Source organism: Ornithodoros turicata, chromosome 7 (genome assembly GCF_037126465.1).
Source record: "Ornithodoros turicata isolate Travis chromosome 7, ASM3712646v1, whole genome shotgun sequence".
NCBI classification, from domain to species: Eukaryota; Metazoa; Arthropoda; class Arachnida; order Ixodida; family Argasidae; genus Ornithodoros; species Ornithodoros turicata.
In genome coordinates, this window is record NC_088207.1 from 8283878 (window position 1) to 8300721 (window position 16844).

General features: G+C 41.7%; 2 protein-coding genes across 2 annotated transcripts; both read right to left on the bottom strand.

Moving 5' to 3' along the window:
• Positions 1 to 8345: 8345 nt before the first annotated feature.
• On the bottom strand, positions 8346 to 11072 carry LOC135399498 (uncharacterized). The gene is made up of 3 exons (XM_064631253.1): positions 10601 to 11072; positions 9404 to 10177; positions 8346 to 9334 (listed from the first exon to the last, which is right to left on the bottom strand). The coding sequence occupies exons 1-3, from the start codon at positions 10769 to 10771 to the stop codon at positions 8951 to 8953; spliced, it is 1329 nt and encodes a 442-aa protein (XP_064487323.1). The 5' UTR covers positions 10772 to 11072; the 3' UTR covers positions 8346 to 8950.
• A 553-nt stretch (positions 11073 to 11625) lies between these two features.
• LOC135400417 (uncharacterized) lies at positions 11626 to 16619 on the bottom strand. The gene is made up of 4 exons (XM_064632255.1): positions 16450 to 16619; positions 14904 to 15172; positions 13923 to 14153; positions 11626 to 11858 (listed from the first exon to the last, which is right to left on the bottom strand). The coding sequence occupies exons 1-4, from the start codon at positions 16617 to 16619 to the stop codon at positions 11626 to 11628; spliced, it is 903 nt and encodes a 300-aa protein (XP_064488325.1).
• Positions 16620 to 16844: the final 225 nt, after the last annotated feature.

A 16844-nucleotide genomic window follows, 5' to 3' on the forward strand; every position in this document is an offset into this window, starting at 1 on the left:
GCATACAAGTTCTCGCATCTTGAATTCCATAATTTGCACCATATCGCCGAATACGACCATGTCTAGGACGTATTCAAATGCAGCGATAATTGAATCGTTTCGAGGCTCCTCCTTACAATACAACGAGTACAAAATCCGTCCATCTCTTCACTGTATAGCAATTGCCTGTTCTGTTTTGTAGTGTGCCTCGACACTTAATTAAATCATATCGGTGCTAATTTTATTTATTAAAAAATTATTATGTTATCCTGTTTAGAATGTTATTAATATCCACCTGTCGTGAGAATTATCAAAGTCAATTTTAAAAAAGATGTGATGAGCGAGAGAAACGCGAGCTTTAAACGCACTAGAACCCTCAATTCCCGGCTTGAGTTGTTGGAGTTAGTTTATGACTTTGAACACGACCATTGTAGGATCCCCCTACTCCCTGCGGGGCGTAACCTTGACGAAAGTGCATGGGAGCTCAGCTTCCCTCTCTCACTCGTTCTTTTTTTTTTGTTATTGGGCTCTGAATGAAAAAGATGTGTTCCTGTGATGTATCGACCTGCTTGTTCAGACCTCAAAGGCCTCACCCCTAAAACAGTTCCTGCATTAGGAAAACTGACACCTGAACTAGAGCTAGAGTGGGCATCAGCCCTTAACAACACAGCCCGTACGTTTCTAGAAATATTAAAGAAACAGTGCCACGCGCAACTCGCTACGATCCAGGCCCATATGAACAATATCAGTCTCACCGACGCGGAGGCAAACACTCTCGAACTACACATTCAACAACTCAACCGCGAGCTAGCTAACAAGGAACACTCAAAACTCGGAAAACCTAATTCCAACAACGACACGGATACCGGACCCACTAACACGACACACGCAGCAGCCGAACAAATAATTTCCAGCACCACAACCACAACTCACCGCAACATCGCTGAGCCACCCCGTGAAAACGCTGACGCAAGCACCGTAATAGATATATCACGCTCACTAACCAGCGACGAACTACAAGTCCTCTCTAGGGGGTTAACATTCTGCCCTACACTCAATTCTGTTAACGAATACGAAATCCACAAAGACATATCAGACTTTGCGAGACGGCTATGCCTTAGAGAATTCTTCGCTCATACAACACAAGAAAACAACAACGACCTCCGACTACCATCAACCTGGACACCGAATCACGGCCGAGAACCCGCATTAGACCTGTACATTAAACGAGTAAGCAACGACATCCTTCGCGGTATTTCCCAAAGCTCGCGTGGTCACAACCTCACTAAAACACAGCGTTACATCATCAAAGCGCTAGCTGACAGAGATGATATCATTATCAAGCCCGCAGATAAGGGTGGGAGTATCGTCATCTGGCCCACAGATAAATATATTTGTGAAGCTCATAGGCAACTCAACAATACGCAACACTACCTCAAACTGGACCATGACCCAACAAAGGAGTACACGGCGCTAATAACCCATACCATACAGGACCTCCACGAACGAAAGCTCATCACACGTGATGACCTCAGATATCTTACCTCATCAAACACAGGCGCAGGTCGTTTCTATTTACTGCCCAAAATCCACAAGGTACACGCCAACGAGCTCTATACGGCTGACATCCCCGGCAGGCCAATTGTATCTAATAACAACACAGCAACAGAAAGACTCTCGAAATTCCTGGGCCACTATTTAAACCATATTCCGACAACACTGCCATCGCATGTACAAGACACACCCCACCTCCTCAGAATAATCAGAGATATAAACAACACTCGTACATTTGGTAGGGACACAATACTAGCCACGCTGGATGTGACATCACTGTATACTAACATCCCACACAACGACGGAATCACAGCCCTCTGCAATACCCTTTCTACAACAAACACCAGAAAAGACACGGAAACCATACTCGCTCTAATGGACTTGGTCCTTAAACTGAACTACTTCGAGTTCAATGGCGAACACTACCTACAAGTACACGGTACAAGTATGGGCACACCTGTTGCACCCACATACGCAAATATATTCATGGGGTTCTTAGAAAACAAAGTTCTCAGCGCCCTCTCATTGAAACCCACGGTGTACCTTCGATACATCGGCGATATACTGATAATATGAGAACACGGGGAACATGAATTTCAAAAGTTCATAGATCAACTGAACACCGCGCATAGCAACATAAAGTTCACATCACAACAGTCAACTCACTTAATTAACTTCCTCGACACCACAATATCACTAGACAACGGCAACCTCATCACAACCCTGTACAAAAAGCCAACTGACAAACAACAATACCTTCACTTCAAGAGTCACCACCCGCGTCACTGTAAGGTTGGAATTCCTAATGGGCAGAGTGTAAGACTACGCAGAGTTTGTTCAAACGACACAGATTACGCTGAGAAGCTTGACGAACTCTGCAGTACACTTGCCCAAAGGGACTATCCAGACTCCCTCCTAACCGAATTCCGTCGCAAGGCACTCACACTCGATCGAGACGAAGTTCTGGAAAACCGAAAAAATCCTGACGCGTGCCAAATAAGCTTCATCACAAGATATTCCAACGCACTTCCAAACATCAAAGCCATTCTACAGAAGCACGAGCCCCTCCTCCAAAGCAGTGACCGACTTAGCAATATATTCACAAATCCCATACAGGTGACATACCGACGCGCAAAAAACCTGGCAGACTCCTTGGTCAATGCCAAAATCAGCAAAACCAGCACCCCGTACACGGGAACACGACAATGCAACCTCCCGCGCTGCAAAACATGCAAGCACGTTCAACACGCTAACTCCATCAAAAGCACTGCGAGCAATTACACCCACCCCGTTAACCACGCATTCACATGCATAAGCTCCAATGTCATATACTGCATTGAATGCGGCGACTGCTCTATGCAATACATTGGTGAAACCGGTCAACAAATGAACAACCGCCTTACCGGACACAGAACCGACACGTCCAACAAACTCCCCAAAGCAGTCGCCGAACACTTTAACGTTCCTGGTCACAATTTTGACAACATTAAACTATATATTCTAGAAACCGGGTTTAGATCCACACGTGACAGACGTGATAGGGAGTCTTATCTCATATACAAGTTCAACGCTCTTCACCCGTCCGGTATCAACAAATCACAAGGCACCCTAGAAACACTTCACAAATAAAATATGCTTTTCCCTTCCTCCATTATCATCTGTTATGTTCCGCATGGCCACTGCTTTCTACTTTCTTTATTGCATGCCACAACTTTGCATTACAAATACTTAAATAAAAAAAATATAAAAAGAACCCTTTCCTGGTTCTGGAATTTTCCCCACGTAACCACTAACCTCCTTATCTTTCGCTATGCTTGCCAATTCTTGCCTGTTGTCCCGTTTCGTCCACGTGTTCGTGAACCTTCCATTTTTCTGTAACCGGTCTGTAGCCTAGATCACTACGTTCACATAATCCCCTCCACACTCTAACAAAGCAGCCATTCACTCCGGCCGTAACAGCCCGTACGGAACCTTTCTTCCCTCCGGGATGTTGACCCACAATTCGCATGAACCTTTAAACACGTCACACCTAACCCTTTAAATACCATGCCAATGATGAGGACGGTGCCCAGAAGAAGAACAGTCTCTGTTCGAAATATCGGCGGCTTCTGTCCTGAGGCAACTCCCTTCCTACATTCTACCGGTTCGCTGGATTTCTACCCATCTATGGTTGTTCACAAAGTGTTTCCATAAATTAATTACTGCTTTGTGTGTGCTTCAGATGATCGCTCGATTGATATTAATAAAAATATTCTACTAGTTGGGAAAGTATTTTTAAGTTGTGTGCGTTGATTTTCAGTGTAGCAAAATTTGACATTAATTTGCATTTCAGATGAGTTGTTTGTTTGTGGCTTCTGCGTGTAGAAATTACTATTACAAAGTTATCATAAAACGATGTAATTAAATTTGATTCTCGTTTTCCAATGAGTATTGTTTCTACCATTGAATAAATTTGACTTTCTCTCTTTGCTTCAAATATTCACTCGATTGATATTTTGTGAGTTGAGAATAATGTATGCATAATAGTTGTGTCAGATCTGAAATACATTAAATGCAGCGTTTCTCGTTTTGGTTGAGCATTGTTTGCGCCGATAATATTTCTCGTTTGCTTAGATAATGTTTCTCTAAAACCAGTTTGCACAGACATAAAAGTATATTCTTTGCTTTTTTGCGTGCTATTGTTTGTTTGTTGATAGAATTCTTATTGTGTTCTTGAGAATTGAATAATTCCAATGTCTATATGCGATCAATAAAAAAATTCGCCTCTGTACACCGGTCCAAAGAATATTTCCTTTTGGAGGAAAGAATGTGAAAAAGAGAGGGATTCCCCACCCCAAAGATTGACAAAGGATGTGCGGTTTCTTTGCTTTTGGGGTGTATAGAGGTAGAGAGTGACCCCACCGGGCTGCGTATATCCGTAACTTAGCCAGCAGCACGCATGGTCGCCTATACGTACCCTGATTGGCTGCTGCAGCGCAGGCGACCCATCAAAACCCGGTGCTTGTTGCACAGTGAGTAACTGTGGTAGAGTTACGAAAAAAAAAAAAAAAGAAACACTCAAAAACGTCATGGTGCTACGCTTGTCTTGTGTTTTGGTTCTGCTTCAGTTGACTTCGCAGATTGTGGATTGTGGCGTACAACGCTTTCAGTAGCGGATATCACGGCATATTATCGACCTATTGTCGCGTTTACTCTGGCATGTGTCCGCTTTCTTAACGAAAGGATAGAGAGGTAGCAAGTTGTGGATCCGCTTTCTTGCTGGTGTGTTGGTAGATGGGTGGAGGTGTTTACTTGTACCGCTTAGCACCGCCGTGAAGATTCAATCTTCTGCAATTATCAGCTCCCTGTGTGTTCGGGTTCTGTGTGTACACTTCGTCAAAGCGCCATGGCGCTCTACGCCTGTGCTTTGTTTTGGTTGATTGTGGATACGGTGAGCTGCCGCTATCACGGTATTACCGCGTTCACACCGCTGTGACATGTGTCCGCTTTCGTTTCGTGTGTTGGTAGATGGGTGACGTTTACTTGCACCGCTGTGAAGCTTCAGTCTTATGCAATTATCGCCTGTCTATGTTATCTGTTACGCCTATTTGTGTTTGTAGTGCTCTGTCCCTTGGGCGTCGTCTTATTGACAAGATAATGCGATAGTTTTCAATTTGTTCCACACGCTTTGGACAGAACTAACTTGACCTTTTATTTACCAATACTACAGCCTACTTGGCCATGTAGGGTTGCGATACAATAGCGTAGCATAGCCACCATAACATTATACCTTACTACTTTAACACGATAACACTTTTATCATCAAACATATTCTATTTCAAACTTTTTCAAAATGCATCAACTGAGATTGATGCACCTATTTTATTAGGCAAGGCATTCAATGCGAATAAGGTGCAAGGGAGAAATGAGTGCAAAAGGCACCTGTTGGGATTACACCAATTTAGTAGCTTCTGATTGGTGTAGCATCGACTTTGTGGTAAAGATGGCTGTGTTTTCTGATCATGTTACTTTAGATGTGGATCTAAAGGGGGAGTCCAGATATCCTGACCCTCTGCTATGTTTCTGTCGTGACAAAGCGTTTAATTCCCCCCCCCCTTATGTAATGCCCTCGGGCCTTTAAGGGTTAAATAAATGAAATGAAATTGACACGGGATCATGTGACTAGCATTGTGTCTGAGGCTAGAATCCGTAGAGGAAAATACTGGATATGCCCCTGTGTTACAATTTGCATACAAGTGCATCACAGATGGTGCACGATGCCAATTTCTGCTACTGTGAACAGATAACTAACATGTATTCAGATACAGATTCAGATGTATACAGATAACTAACAGCTTCTATTTTAATATTCTGGCCAGTATAAGGATCCCACACTGCATCTGCATATTCAAGCACAGACTGCACACAGGATCTATAGGCTTGCAGTTTGGTAACTGTTGTTGCATACCTGAGGTTCTGCTTTAGCAAACACGCCTTCCTGAAGGTTACATGCGTGATGTGATCAACGTGCTTGTTGTACTTAAATGCTTAGAACAATAAGATCAAGGTACAACATCGCAGGACACTTTGCCGAACGTAGAGCGTTCGAGCTGTCTTGACATTATATACTTTTTTCAACTACGTACGTTTTGTCCTCCTTATGTATTATGTTGCTATACCTTGCTTGAATCTTAAATATTAGCAGGCCTTCTGGACTAACCATAGCTGACAACATATTTTGTAGGAGGTAGATGGACCAATGTAGAAGAAATATTGTTTGATGCATTGATTTTAGATATATGTTTTTCCAGTGATTAATGAGATTACATTCCTCATTGGAAGCATCTTTGTGAGTGATCACAAAAGCGAACAAAGCACAAAATGTGATCTTTGCCATAATCTGAGCGTTGTGGAGAAGCTTTAGGGCCTAAACTGAAAATGTAGCGTCGTGAAGCTCTGGAAATTACATAAATCTACCAGACAAGATGTATTTCACACAAATTGAACAATTTCTCTCGATGCTGTGAGCTATTGAAACTCTTATTGCACCTGAAGGGTGTCACATGTTTGAAATAGCTCTTCATCAATTGTTTCCCAATTTTGTGGTCAGAATCACTTTGTGCCAAGTAACTTTCACCTACTGATGCAAAAATAAAACAGAACAGACATCAACAATGTCTAGACTAGTTATAATTGGAGCAAGGGGAACAGACTGCCAGTCAATAAAAAGCAAATTAGAAGCACCAAACAGAAAAACTGGACAGTCAGGATACATATCAGATAAAGTCAATCAGAATTCCTGCAATGATTTGTCAAATGAATTGCTATTAGCTTGTGGATAACAAATAATAACACTTTTTATTATGTGCCCAAGAACAGCCAGGGCCTTGGTGTTTGTAAACGCTCTGAAAGTTTTTCATAATGCTGAAGACGACAGATACCCAGGAAATGGAGCATACACTAGCAGCTTACGTAATACACACATAGGTCACAGAACATATATACAATAATGCTGGTGGACTGCTTATATCTAAAATTACAGGCATGTCTGGGATAACAAACTGCACATTACATATATGTGAAACTAGGACTAAATATATGAGTAAAATATCACAAAAATTATACGCAATAGTGATCAGAAAAACTGCAGGATGTCGGGAAAAGAAAAATTGGCACAAGCAAAATGGGTGAACTTCACAAATGAAAAACTTTAGATACAACTTCTTTGTATACAACGGGAAGGGATACAGAAAGAATATCACATGACAGCGAGTTTATGAGGGTCTTGCATCGCGAGATAGTCCCCCTTACATACATTCGGGTAAAAAAATGTAGGATGCTTCCGTGAGGACACACGTGGAATAGCAGAATGCAGAGATCCTAGCAACTGTGGGCAGTCAATTTGAGAATGAATGCACTTATATAAGTAAGTAGCATCGGTAATGTCGCACTGAGTTGAAAGGGGAATGAGACCAACATGTCTGAGTAGATCTTCATAATTGTATGACTGGAGTCCCGGGGTGTTACAGAAATAGATAGTGCAAAATGTGAAGTGTTTTCTTTCGAACATCCAATAATTCGCTTCCCTTTGAATATACATCTGCAAGCACGCTGAAGTCAGGTAAAAATGCATTCAGTATCCACAAACAAGGAAGTAAAAAGGACTGATCCACACAGCAAGCAAGATGAAAAACACACAGTTATAGTTACAGGGATTGAGAAACCACATGCAACCCACTAAATGTATGGCTCAATTTCATATATTGTATTCGTCATACATACGTTATATGCAGCCCACGTTCCTTGCTTTAATGTTTTTTTTTTTCAAGCAACTGTTGACAGTGGTACAATGCTGCGACACCTCGACAGAAGAATAGGAAGTGACGTTTATCTGTGCAGGCTTGCCCGAAGTCCCCGAAGGTCACCATACTGAAAACAGTCTGGTGGCCTGCCCACTCTTTATAAGTGCTTATGTTGTCATGGCAATGGAAACGACTGTGCTTCCTTTCTCCACTCTCCACTATAAAATGTTGCGTGACCTGGGAGTGACGCAGCTTCTTAAAGGGGCACTAAAATGCAAAAACGAGGTCACTTCAAATTACGGCACATGCTGTGTTAATTTCGTACCTGTTATCATAATTGAAAACTTTGATTCCGTTGTGTAGCTACAATCAAAATTTTACCGAACCCTTTCTTGCATCGGCGCTAAGCAGTGAACGTCGCTTCAGTTCGTGGTGTTCATCGGTGTTTTTAGTCCATTCTGCGCGTGCCACGTCATGGAGCAGTCCCGGTGAAATACATAGTGCGTGTTGCGAAATGTCCAAAGGACATTCGTGAGAACTGTTGTGGGTACAATTCAGTGAATCTGTATTCAAAAATGCAGCAGTGTGCATCATGCCGCACATATATGGAACACTACGATCGGACCTGTTCCAAATCCACACTCCCACGATAGGTATGCGCACGCTTCTCCTGTGGTCTCATTGGATGCCACTAATTTTTGCCTCCTAGGGATCCAATTCGTTGCCGCCAAACTCGGCTCTGTTTTCATTGCACTTTGCTTCTAAACGGTAGCGCTATGTGAACTAATTTTGTTTGAATTGTACCAATTGAAACACTGACTTACTTTTGTTTGCATTTTTTTTTTTCATTTTTGTGCCCCCTTTAATGCGATATTGCAGGAACAGAGTGTTTTGATGTGCATGTTTAGTACACATACATCAATATTGACACCTTCAAAAGCCTGGCAATGGTTTCACAACCCCTTTAAGATTTCCAAGCTTGTGTATTGTGCAACAGAAATAATTTTCCCCTGCTGGTACGATACAAAATGATTAGCCATGTACCTTGTTCTACACAACTAACAAGGTGGGAACTCAACTTTGGCTTTAAAAAAACCTTTGAACAATTTAAATACTATAATGCAAATGCGACCCAGTTAGTGACCCTGGCCATGCGACTTTGCGTGGCTAACATTGTCTTTGACACTAAGGCTCAGTCTGTGTGGGCGCTTCTTTGCTTTTTTGTGAGAAGGCTGGTTTGAGGGACGCCCAGCTGCCACCCTCTTGGATCCTCGTGTTAGTCCCTCACGATGCCTGGATATGCTGGTGGGCTGAACTTTTATATGTCCACCGCATCTTGTTATGTTACTTAGTGTTGTACCTAGGGACATCATCATCCCAACACATTGGGATGCTGTTTGAATTTTCTTGAGGCTGTGGATTGCCTTTTGGAGGTATTTGTTGTAGGTGCTGTTCCCTTTGACGAGCATATGGCATCGTTCGAGCTGTTTCGAAAGGGCATGGATGTCACCAGTTATGCACTGTAATAAGAAAGCGCTGTTCATTGAATGTTACGAAGCATATACATGAATTACATTAGGAGAACAAACCTTGTCTGCAGTTCCACTTTGGTACGATGTTGATGGCTCTGTGAAGCAAGGATCAGCAGGATGCTGCTGAGGTACAGGTGTACTATCGGCATGATGTGTTTCCTCCTGCTGACTTGTCAAGGCCTCATTTACACGAAAGTCCATGAAGAAGGCGACAGGGGGGCAGCGGTCTCCCAAAGCCAGATTCCGCAACTGATGGCGATCTTCTGCAGTAAGTGCTGGTGTATTGGGGAAGATACCACCAACTGTTTTGTGTACCAAAGCTTGATGCTTGCAAAATGCACCTTGCTTTCCTGCCCCACAGGTACATGTTCCAATATCTGCATATACTCTGTACGTCTCTCCTGTTTGTTGAGCACTTGGAACAGAGTACACATTGCGCTCCAGAGAGACAATTTTGTCCGCTGCCCCCTGTGGCATCTTTTTGAGTAGCCTGTCATATAAGAGGCGTCCAGCAGCAACACGGTTGTGAGCGTGTTCAAGGATGCGTGCCTCAAAGTATTTCTCCCATACGATTGCAACAAAATCAACTAAGGCTACGGCATTAAAGGCCTTTGTTCTTCCAAGGATAATGTCTTTGAGAATACGGATGCACGCCTCGGAAAAGTTGTTTGTGTTGTGCCCGCGTGTTGGTAACCAGTTTCGGAAGAACAGTACCCATTCTTCTTCTCTCCGCAGGAAGTCCTGCACGCGGGTAACAAAGGCTTCATGGGAGAGTGTCTGCAGGTGTGCTTTTGCAGATTCCAGGTCTTCTGCAGTAGAGGCATACATAATCTGAAAAGGGTCAAACAGTTACAAAGTATTGCCAAAAGTTGCCAGGAAGGCTGATATCTAGAACCTGATTGTTCTATAGTAGCTTTAAGCTTCTGCTTTGTGCTGTAACTTTATGCTCTGTCAGTTACGCATGTTTGAAATCTCAACAAGTTATTGCGAGTAACTAAAAGGGAATAAATATTATGAACATGGAAAAAAATGAGAACTATGCAGATTGATGGATACTGTCACCAGTCTCATTCCTGTAAATCCTGTTTCTCAAAGAGAACGAGTCTGCAGAAAATAATCACATATCACCAGAGTGACCTAGTATGGGTTCTACATAGTAGCTATGATTATAACTGTTAAAGAAATGTACCTCAGATGCAGGAAATAATAGCATGATGGAGATGATAATAGTAAATTGTAACACAAGATAAAAACCTTCTGGAATGCAGACATCAGGGGCCTTCTCTCAGCAGGGTTGACTTTGTTTTTCGCTGACATGAGCCACCTCCACTCAGCCTGAGCCACATGGAAATGGCAAAGCAGACATGTGCTGCTAGGCCAAGTTGCTTGCAGAGCAGCCCTTTCTACAGCTGAATCATCGGTCATAAACACAAGTGGTTCCTGTGTTCAGGTAATGTTAATTAGTTAAACAGCATGTGCTCCATTTCCAGCACACAGTGGGCAGTGTAACAGTTTGGGCCTCGTTAGCCTCTCTACATAAAATTCAAATATAATTTTTCACAAAATAAAAGCAGCTCAGGAATTCTAATGTGTACCATACTGTACATTCTTAAAAGTTTTTACATGCAAAATTGAGTTCATAACTCGAGGCTTCATGTCTCGAAACAACTAAAAAATTATGTGGAAAATACATTAATGTGAAAGATGTCTACAAAGCACCATTGGACTTGCAGCGTTCACGTACTTGGATGCTGTTCCTAAAACAAACCTTACACAAGAAAATAGAATAACAAAGATCCTGTCATTATCCTTTGTAGCTGACATTGCTCCGTTCTACTGAATGCATATGTCATACAATACTCTGAGTTCTTCTGCGTTCTGTCCAAGAAATTACGTTTTACTTTATTTTTCTGAGTTTATATACTTATCCAATATGCCATGCCTTAAACCTGTGTTTTGCAATGCTAAAATTGCTTTCACATTGTTTTTGTGAAGAAATCGATGCAGTGTTTCAGAAAGTTATGACTCCCAACATGGTGTATATGTATTAACCATCAACCTAGCAGAATTCATAACTTATGACAGGGTCTGGAGACTGGGTCAGGGACTGGCAAGCCTTAAAACAAATAGGAAAGTGTGAGCATGACAACATAAAAAAATGCCATTTCTTCATGTGCATTTTTCCTGAATAGTGCCAGAGTGACCATCTGCTCACCTCTTTGCCACCAAAGCAATCTGGATAGGTTTTCTTGAGGAGTCTAAATGCCAGAATGTATCGTTCAGTGCTCTGTGCATTGTGAAGTGTCACAGCTATAGGCACTGCACCAGTTCCAGTTTGTTCCAGTAAGGAGGACTGTGACTGTGCTGTGTGCCGAATCACATGATGAGGTTGAGTCGATGAAAATAACCTCCGCTGCAGTCTCCTTGCCCTGCAGTCTCCTCATTATTGGTGTAACAATGAGGATGGCCCACAAGCTGCTGTCTTCAGACTGGCTGCATTCTAGTGTGATGCCTGTAGAATACAGCAAATGATTGGTAGAAAATCTAGTAAACTGGTAAGGAAGTATGAAGGGAAGTGCATCAGGACGAGAACCGCCGATACTTCGAACAGAGACTGTTGTTCTTCTGGGCACTTATGAGGGCGGTGCCTAGAGGAACGACAGTCTCTGTTCGAAATGTCGGCAGCTCTCGTCTACACTTCCATTCATACAGCAAATTATTGTCACACACAAGAAAAAAAAGCAGAATTAAAAAATCTCAAATGAAACACAAATATAAAATGTTATGTGTAAATAGAAGTTGCAAATGACAAAGGTTTTGAATTTGAAGCTTTGACGTGTATCTTGAGGGTTTACATGATAAGGGATTTTTGTTTTGTGCTGTGTTTTGTTCCCCAATGTTCGCTGATCTTCTGCTCCTATGAAGTCAACACAACTGGCAATTCTATTTCAACACCTTTTACCATGGTATGCTAAAACCCACTCTTCGTAATAACACTTCGTAACAGTGGTGTTTTGTTCACATAGCTTTCGTGATATTTACAATGCCTATTAAAAGAGGAATGAGGTGACGTTTAACATGGCTTATATGACATGAGGTTACTTTAATACATTAATTAAAATAACCTTATTAATTAATTTTAACTAACATTAATTAACAAAACCTCGTCATAATTAAAGATACTTATAATGTTAAATTTCAGCAATAGCTCTGTTGTGCATTATTCTCACTACCTGGAGCGCGTAGGACCTCTTTTATAACCTATAGATTTTGTTCTTATTGCGGAGGTGGTTGTACCCCAGTCTAGGAGGCATAGCTCAGATGCGACAAAAACAGGGTTATACAACAAAAGCTTGATCTTAACTTGGATGAGGTAACAATTATGCGAAATAATTCCTGTAATCCGATAAAGTTTAATAACTAGACTGGTCATCTGGTATACTGGTATGCTGGTCATCACAGCTCAAGTAACTAGTGAAAGTAACGCATAAGATACACGTAGCTGTGGGTCTACTGGTATCGAAATCATTTTCTTTTTAGGTTCTAACGTAATACCTTTTGTCTCGCTAGCATTCGTTTTTAATTTATTAACTTGTGTCCAATGATGTATCCTACTTCATGCTGTCTTAGTATATTCAATCATCTCTTTACTTTACTGCAATATATCACTAACCTCACTGCCTTGGCGGGTCTCCAGTTAAATTTGTGTATCTACCCCAACAGGCATTTTGAACATCAGCACGTTTCCACATTTTGCACAACCGACAGTATGCAAAGTTTGAGTAGTACATTACTGCCTGAGTGCAAGAGGTGTTGACCTTTCGCATATCTCGTGGAAGCAGCTACTAGCCGTACTTGCGCAAAGTTAGCAGTTCACTATGAAGCATCGTCACTATCAGTTCTGATATTGTATATACTTTTGTGGTACTTTTGTGTACGTAGTCTAGTACTTAATAGTGCCTAGTCTTGTGCAGCACCTAGTAATGTATATTTAGTCTGTCTTAATCTAGTATTTCCTAGATTACCCTGTGTTCCGTTGTTTATGTGCTGGTATTGGTGTTACTGTATGTATACTGCTTCAGTCGTTAAGCTGCATTTTGCGGCTTGTTTCCCCATCCGCACCCATCGGTGAATGTGAAATAAACAACTGAAGTGAATTTGTGTAATAGAATGAAAGCAAGGGGCATTTTGTGCAGCCAAACTGCGATGACAAAGGGGACAGACAGACAACATGCTGTGCTCACACAAGAAAAATGGAAACTGAAAAGAGCAGTCAAAGCTATGTAGAATGCCATGATAACCACTCTTGTGCTTCAGAGCATGGTCATTTTAACGCTGAGTCGATTGTATAATTTCTGTTTTCTGAGCCAAAGATGTGCGTTCGTTTATGTGGTTGGAGATATGTGGAGATTTTTTGTGGAGAATCTATGTGGAGATAGATTTTGGACATATTTAGTTTGGTTTAAAGGATGGTGGTGGCAACGTACACACATCCATACCCACTATATGAGCATGTGCAAACTTCAACATCAGCTCAAATTTGATCAAATCTGAATAGCATTTCATGGTTTCATACCTAGCTCCTTGTACCTGGAGCTCTTCTCCTTCAATTTCAAGATAGGATCGAAGGCTGCTTCTCTTCCTCCATATTGATCTTTCCTCCATGTCTCATACCAGTGGTTGACAGTTCTAGTGGTTGGATTTATTGCTGCATTTGCTAGTAGTTCAGCACCATTAACTTCAACTGCAAGCTTAGACTCATGCAGCCTCTTTGCATTGGCTGCCGTCATGCCTTCATTGAAGTACTCTGAAAGAGAGCAAGAACATGTACATGCCTGGCTGATTCAAAGACACGACATTAACTATTGTTTCTTTGTAAGAGCAGAGCATGCACCACAGTTACTACTTGCAGGGCATGGTTATGTCACATTTCTGATACATAAAGAGAGGTTTCAGCATTCCTTCTCATCTGCAACTGCTAATGAACTCTGTTAAAAAATGACTTTACTCCAAATTTACATGACCAAGGCCCGGTTTCACCAACGCTGGGCAACTTTGAACCGAGATCAAGGGTTGCTAAAACATTAAGTTAACACCCAATTCTTTTTTTACATATGTTATTTGGTGATGTGATGAATATTTCAGTGACAATAACGAGCCTTGGAGAAGCAGAGTTAAAGGTAAAATTCAGGATGTGTGATTGCTAGTCTCAGATTTGTTAATTGGGTTTGAGAAAACTGGGACCAAATCCGACAAACACAAGATACAGCAAATACATTTTCTAAAATTTTGCTCATTATTAAATGTGCACTGCTTTAAAATATGACTTACAAAAGTTACGTCAACATTATTTGCATGTATATGTTTGTAACTGTGCGTCTTATTAGCATCATGTAATGCAGAGCTAGGTTATGCACTGAGGTGCATTTCTTTCAAATGCTGGAATTGTTTTCGTTCATGTTACAGTATACTACATGATTTGTCTTCGTACAATTCCTATATGTGCTTTTCCCCAACTAGCATGATAAATTTAGTTTAGATTCTTACTCGTACCTACCCAGGAACGTTGCCTTTGCTTCTGGGGTGCTACGAAGAAGTCTCAGGGCATCCGCACTTTGCGTACTGTGGTTGTGCCTCGAGTCAATCTTCATGACAGCAGGAAGAGGCACATCTCTCCGCAAAAACTCATCATATCCCTTGGTGTTTCTGTTAGTTTTTTTTATCTTCACGTCTAGTTTTGCTGTACAACCTGTCACACGCTGACTACTTGACGACCGCTTGTTGCGTCCATGGTGTTGACAGCGCCAAACCTTGTGAAACACCATCCTATTTGGAAAGATGCATATTTTACGACATATTGTAATTGTAATTGAATTCTAGTCTATAGCATTTCTTTTGTTATTGCAGTCTATGAATTCTAGTCAAGCCTAGTCTCACTATGACAAATGAATACTTTCAGTTAGCCTCACTGAGTAAGTTATCATGTCATGCAGGTATATGCTCAGAGGTGTGATATATTTAATCACAGAAATATTTTTCTCATTTTGATTAATTAGTCGCTTTGGCATTGCACAAGTAGGGCACAGCGACAATTCAGGAAAACTTCTTTTATCGCATTTTGTACAATCAGTAGGGTGTCGTTCTGTGATGTCCGTGGCAGAAGTTGAGTATTGAAACGTTTTCCAGGGTAACATAGCAAAAAGGAGAGCAAACAACTGGAGCTTGTGATTACAACACAGTAAATTGGACGTCCTGAGCTGCAGTTTCCAGGAGCTTTGCATAATTAAATCTCAAGCAATTTGTGCTTTACATTATGTAGCCTCAGTGGCGTAGCCAGAAAAATATTTAGGAAAGGGTTCTCTATAGGGACTTCATGGGGGAGGAGGATTTCTCTTTGTTTCCCTCTCCCAAATGCGCTACCAAAGGTACTATCTCAGCTGGTTGCACCCCCCCCCCTCCCCCTGGCTTCGCCATTGGCCTCAGTGGCATTAGCTTTCAACACCTTGAAAATTGCTGGACTTTTGACGCGCGGTGCGCACAGGGCCGCAGAAGTCGCGTGCATATAATTTTTTTTTTATGTTAGCGGCCGCGAAGTAACTGTCGCGTGCACATATTGCTGCGTGGCTATGTATATACATGGTGTTTGCTCTAACGTGTCCAGAAATTATATTGAAAGCGAGCGATAAAAGAAAAGCAAGTGGTGATTTTCTTCTACTTGAGTAAGAAACAGGTACTGCTTCACTAGTAGCACCTGTTTCTTAGTCAAGTAGCTGAAAAGTAGCGCTCGTTTCTCTTTTATCGCTCGCTTTAAATAAAATTTTTGGCATGCAGTTCAGCCGAGGTTATTCGTTTTTCATTTCGAACCAACTAGTCTTCTGTTACAGTTATGGTAATGAAGTGCGACTTTCTGGGTTGCACCTGACCCACAACGTTCAATTAAGTTCAATTCGTTTATTCTCCCATTCAGCGATGGGAAGCGGCCGGAACCGCGCACTCTAATAAGATGCGCGCCTGTCCGTATCTTATGCTGTTCTAGAACATCTCATCAACGTCGATTATATATATATATATATATATATATATATATGGCAAGTAGCATTTACCTTTCGCAGTTGCTACGCACAGCATCAACAATCCACGACGTGTTCGTTGATGAACAGTACTGCTTCATCCATTTCCCTACGTCCTCTTCGTTCAGCAGATTTCCTCTAAGTATCTCCAAAGAAGTTGTTGACGCCTCTTCATCTTTGACAATAATATATTCTTCCATCATCACAGCAAGGCGTAATGTGCAGAGGGAAGCAGAACGTACACATAGACCTCAAACGAGCGCGATGTGAACGTATCGAAGAAAAAGCCTGATCTTGGATGACGCGGATCGAGGATCGAATAAACAAACACACCAGAGCTCAAACCAGCAAAGCAATTTACTCAAGACAGCACAGCATTTTTACAGTACAGTGTGGGTAAAAGGGGCAAGGGCAAGAACCACTGAGAA

Coding starts and splice junctions, on each gene's coding strand:
- LOC135400417 (XM_064632255.1), bottom strand. CDS start 16,619: ATGATGGAAGAATATATTATTGTCAAAGATGAAGAGGCGTCAACAACT. Junction 15,173..16,449: donor GTGCGTAGCAACTGCGAAAG/GTAAATGCTACT, acceptor CTTTCCAAATAG/GATGGTGTTTCACAAGGTTT. Junction 14,154..14,903: donor AGCAAAGGCAACGTTCCTGG/GTAGGTACGAGT, acceptor GCTCTCTTTCAG/AGTACTTCAATGAAGGCATG.
- LOC135399498 (XM_064631253.1), bottom strand. CDS start 10,771: ATGACCGATGATTCAGCTGTAGAAAGGGCTGCTCTGCAAGCAACTTGG. Junction 10,178..10,600: donor TGATGTCTGCATTCCAGAAG/GTTTTTATCTTG, acceptor GACCCTTTTCAG/ATTATGTATGCCTCTACTGC. Junction 9,335..9,403: donor AAAGTGGAACTGCAGACAAG/GTTTGTTCTCCT, acceptor TTCTTATTACAG/TGCATAACTGGTGACATCCA.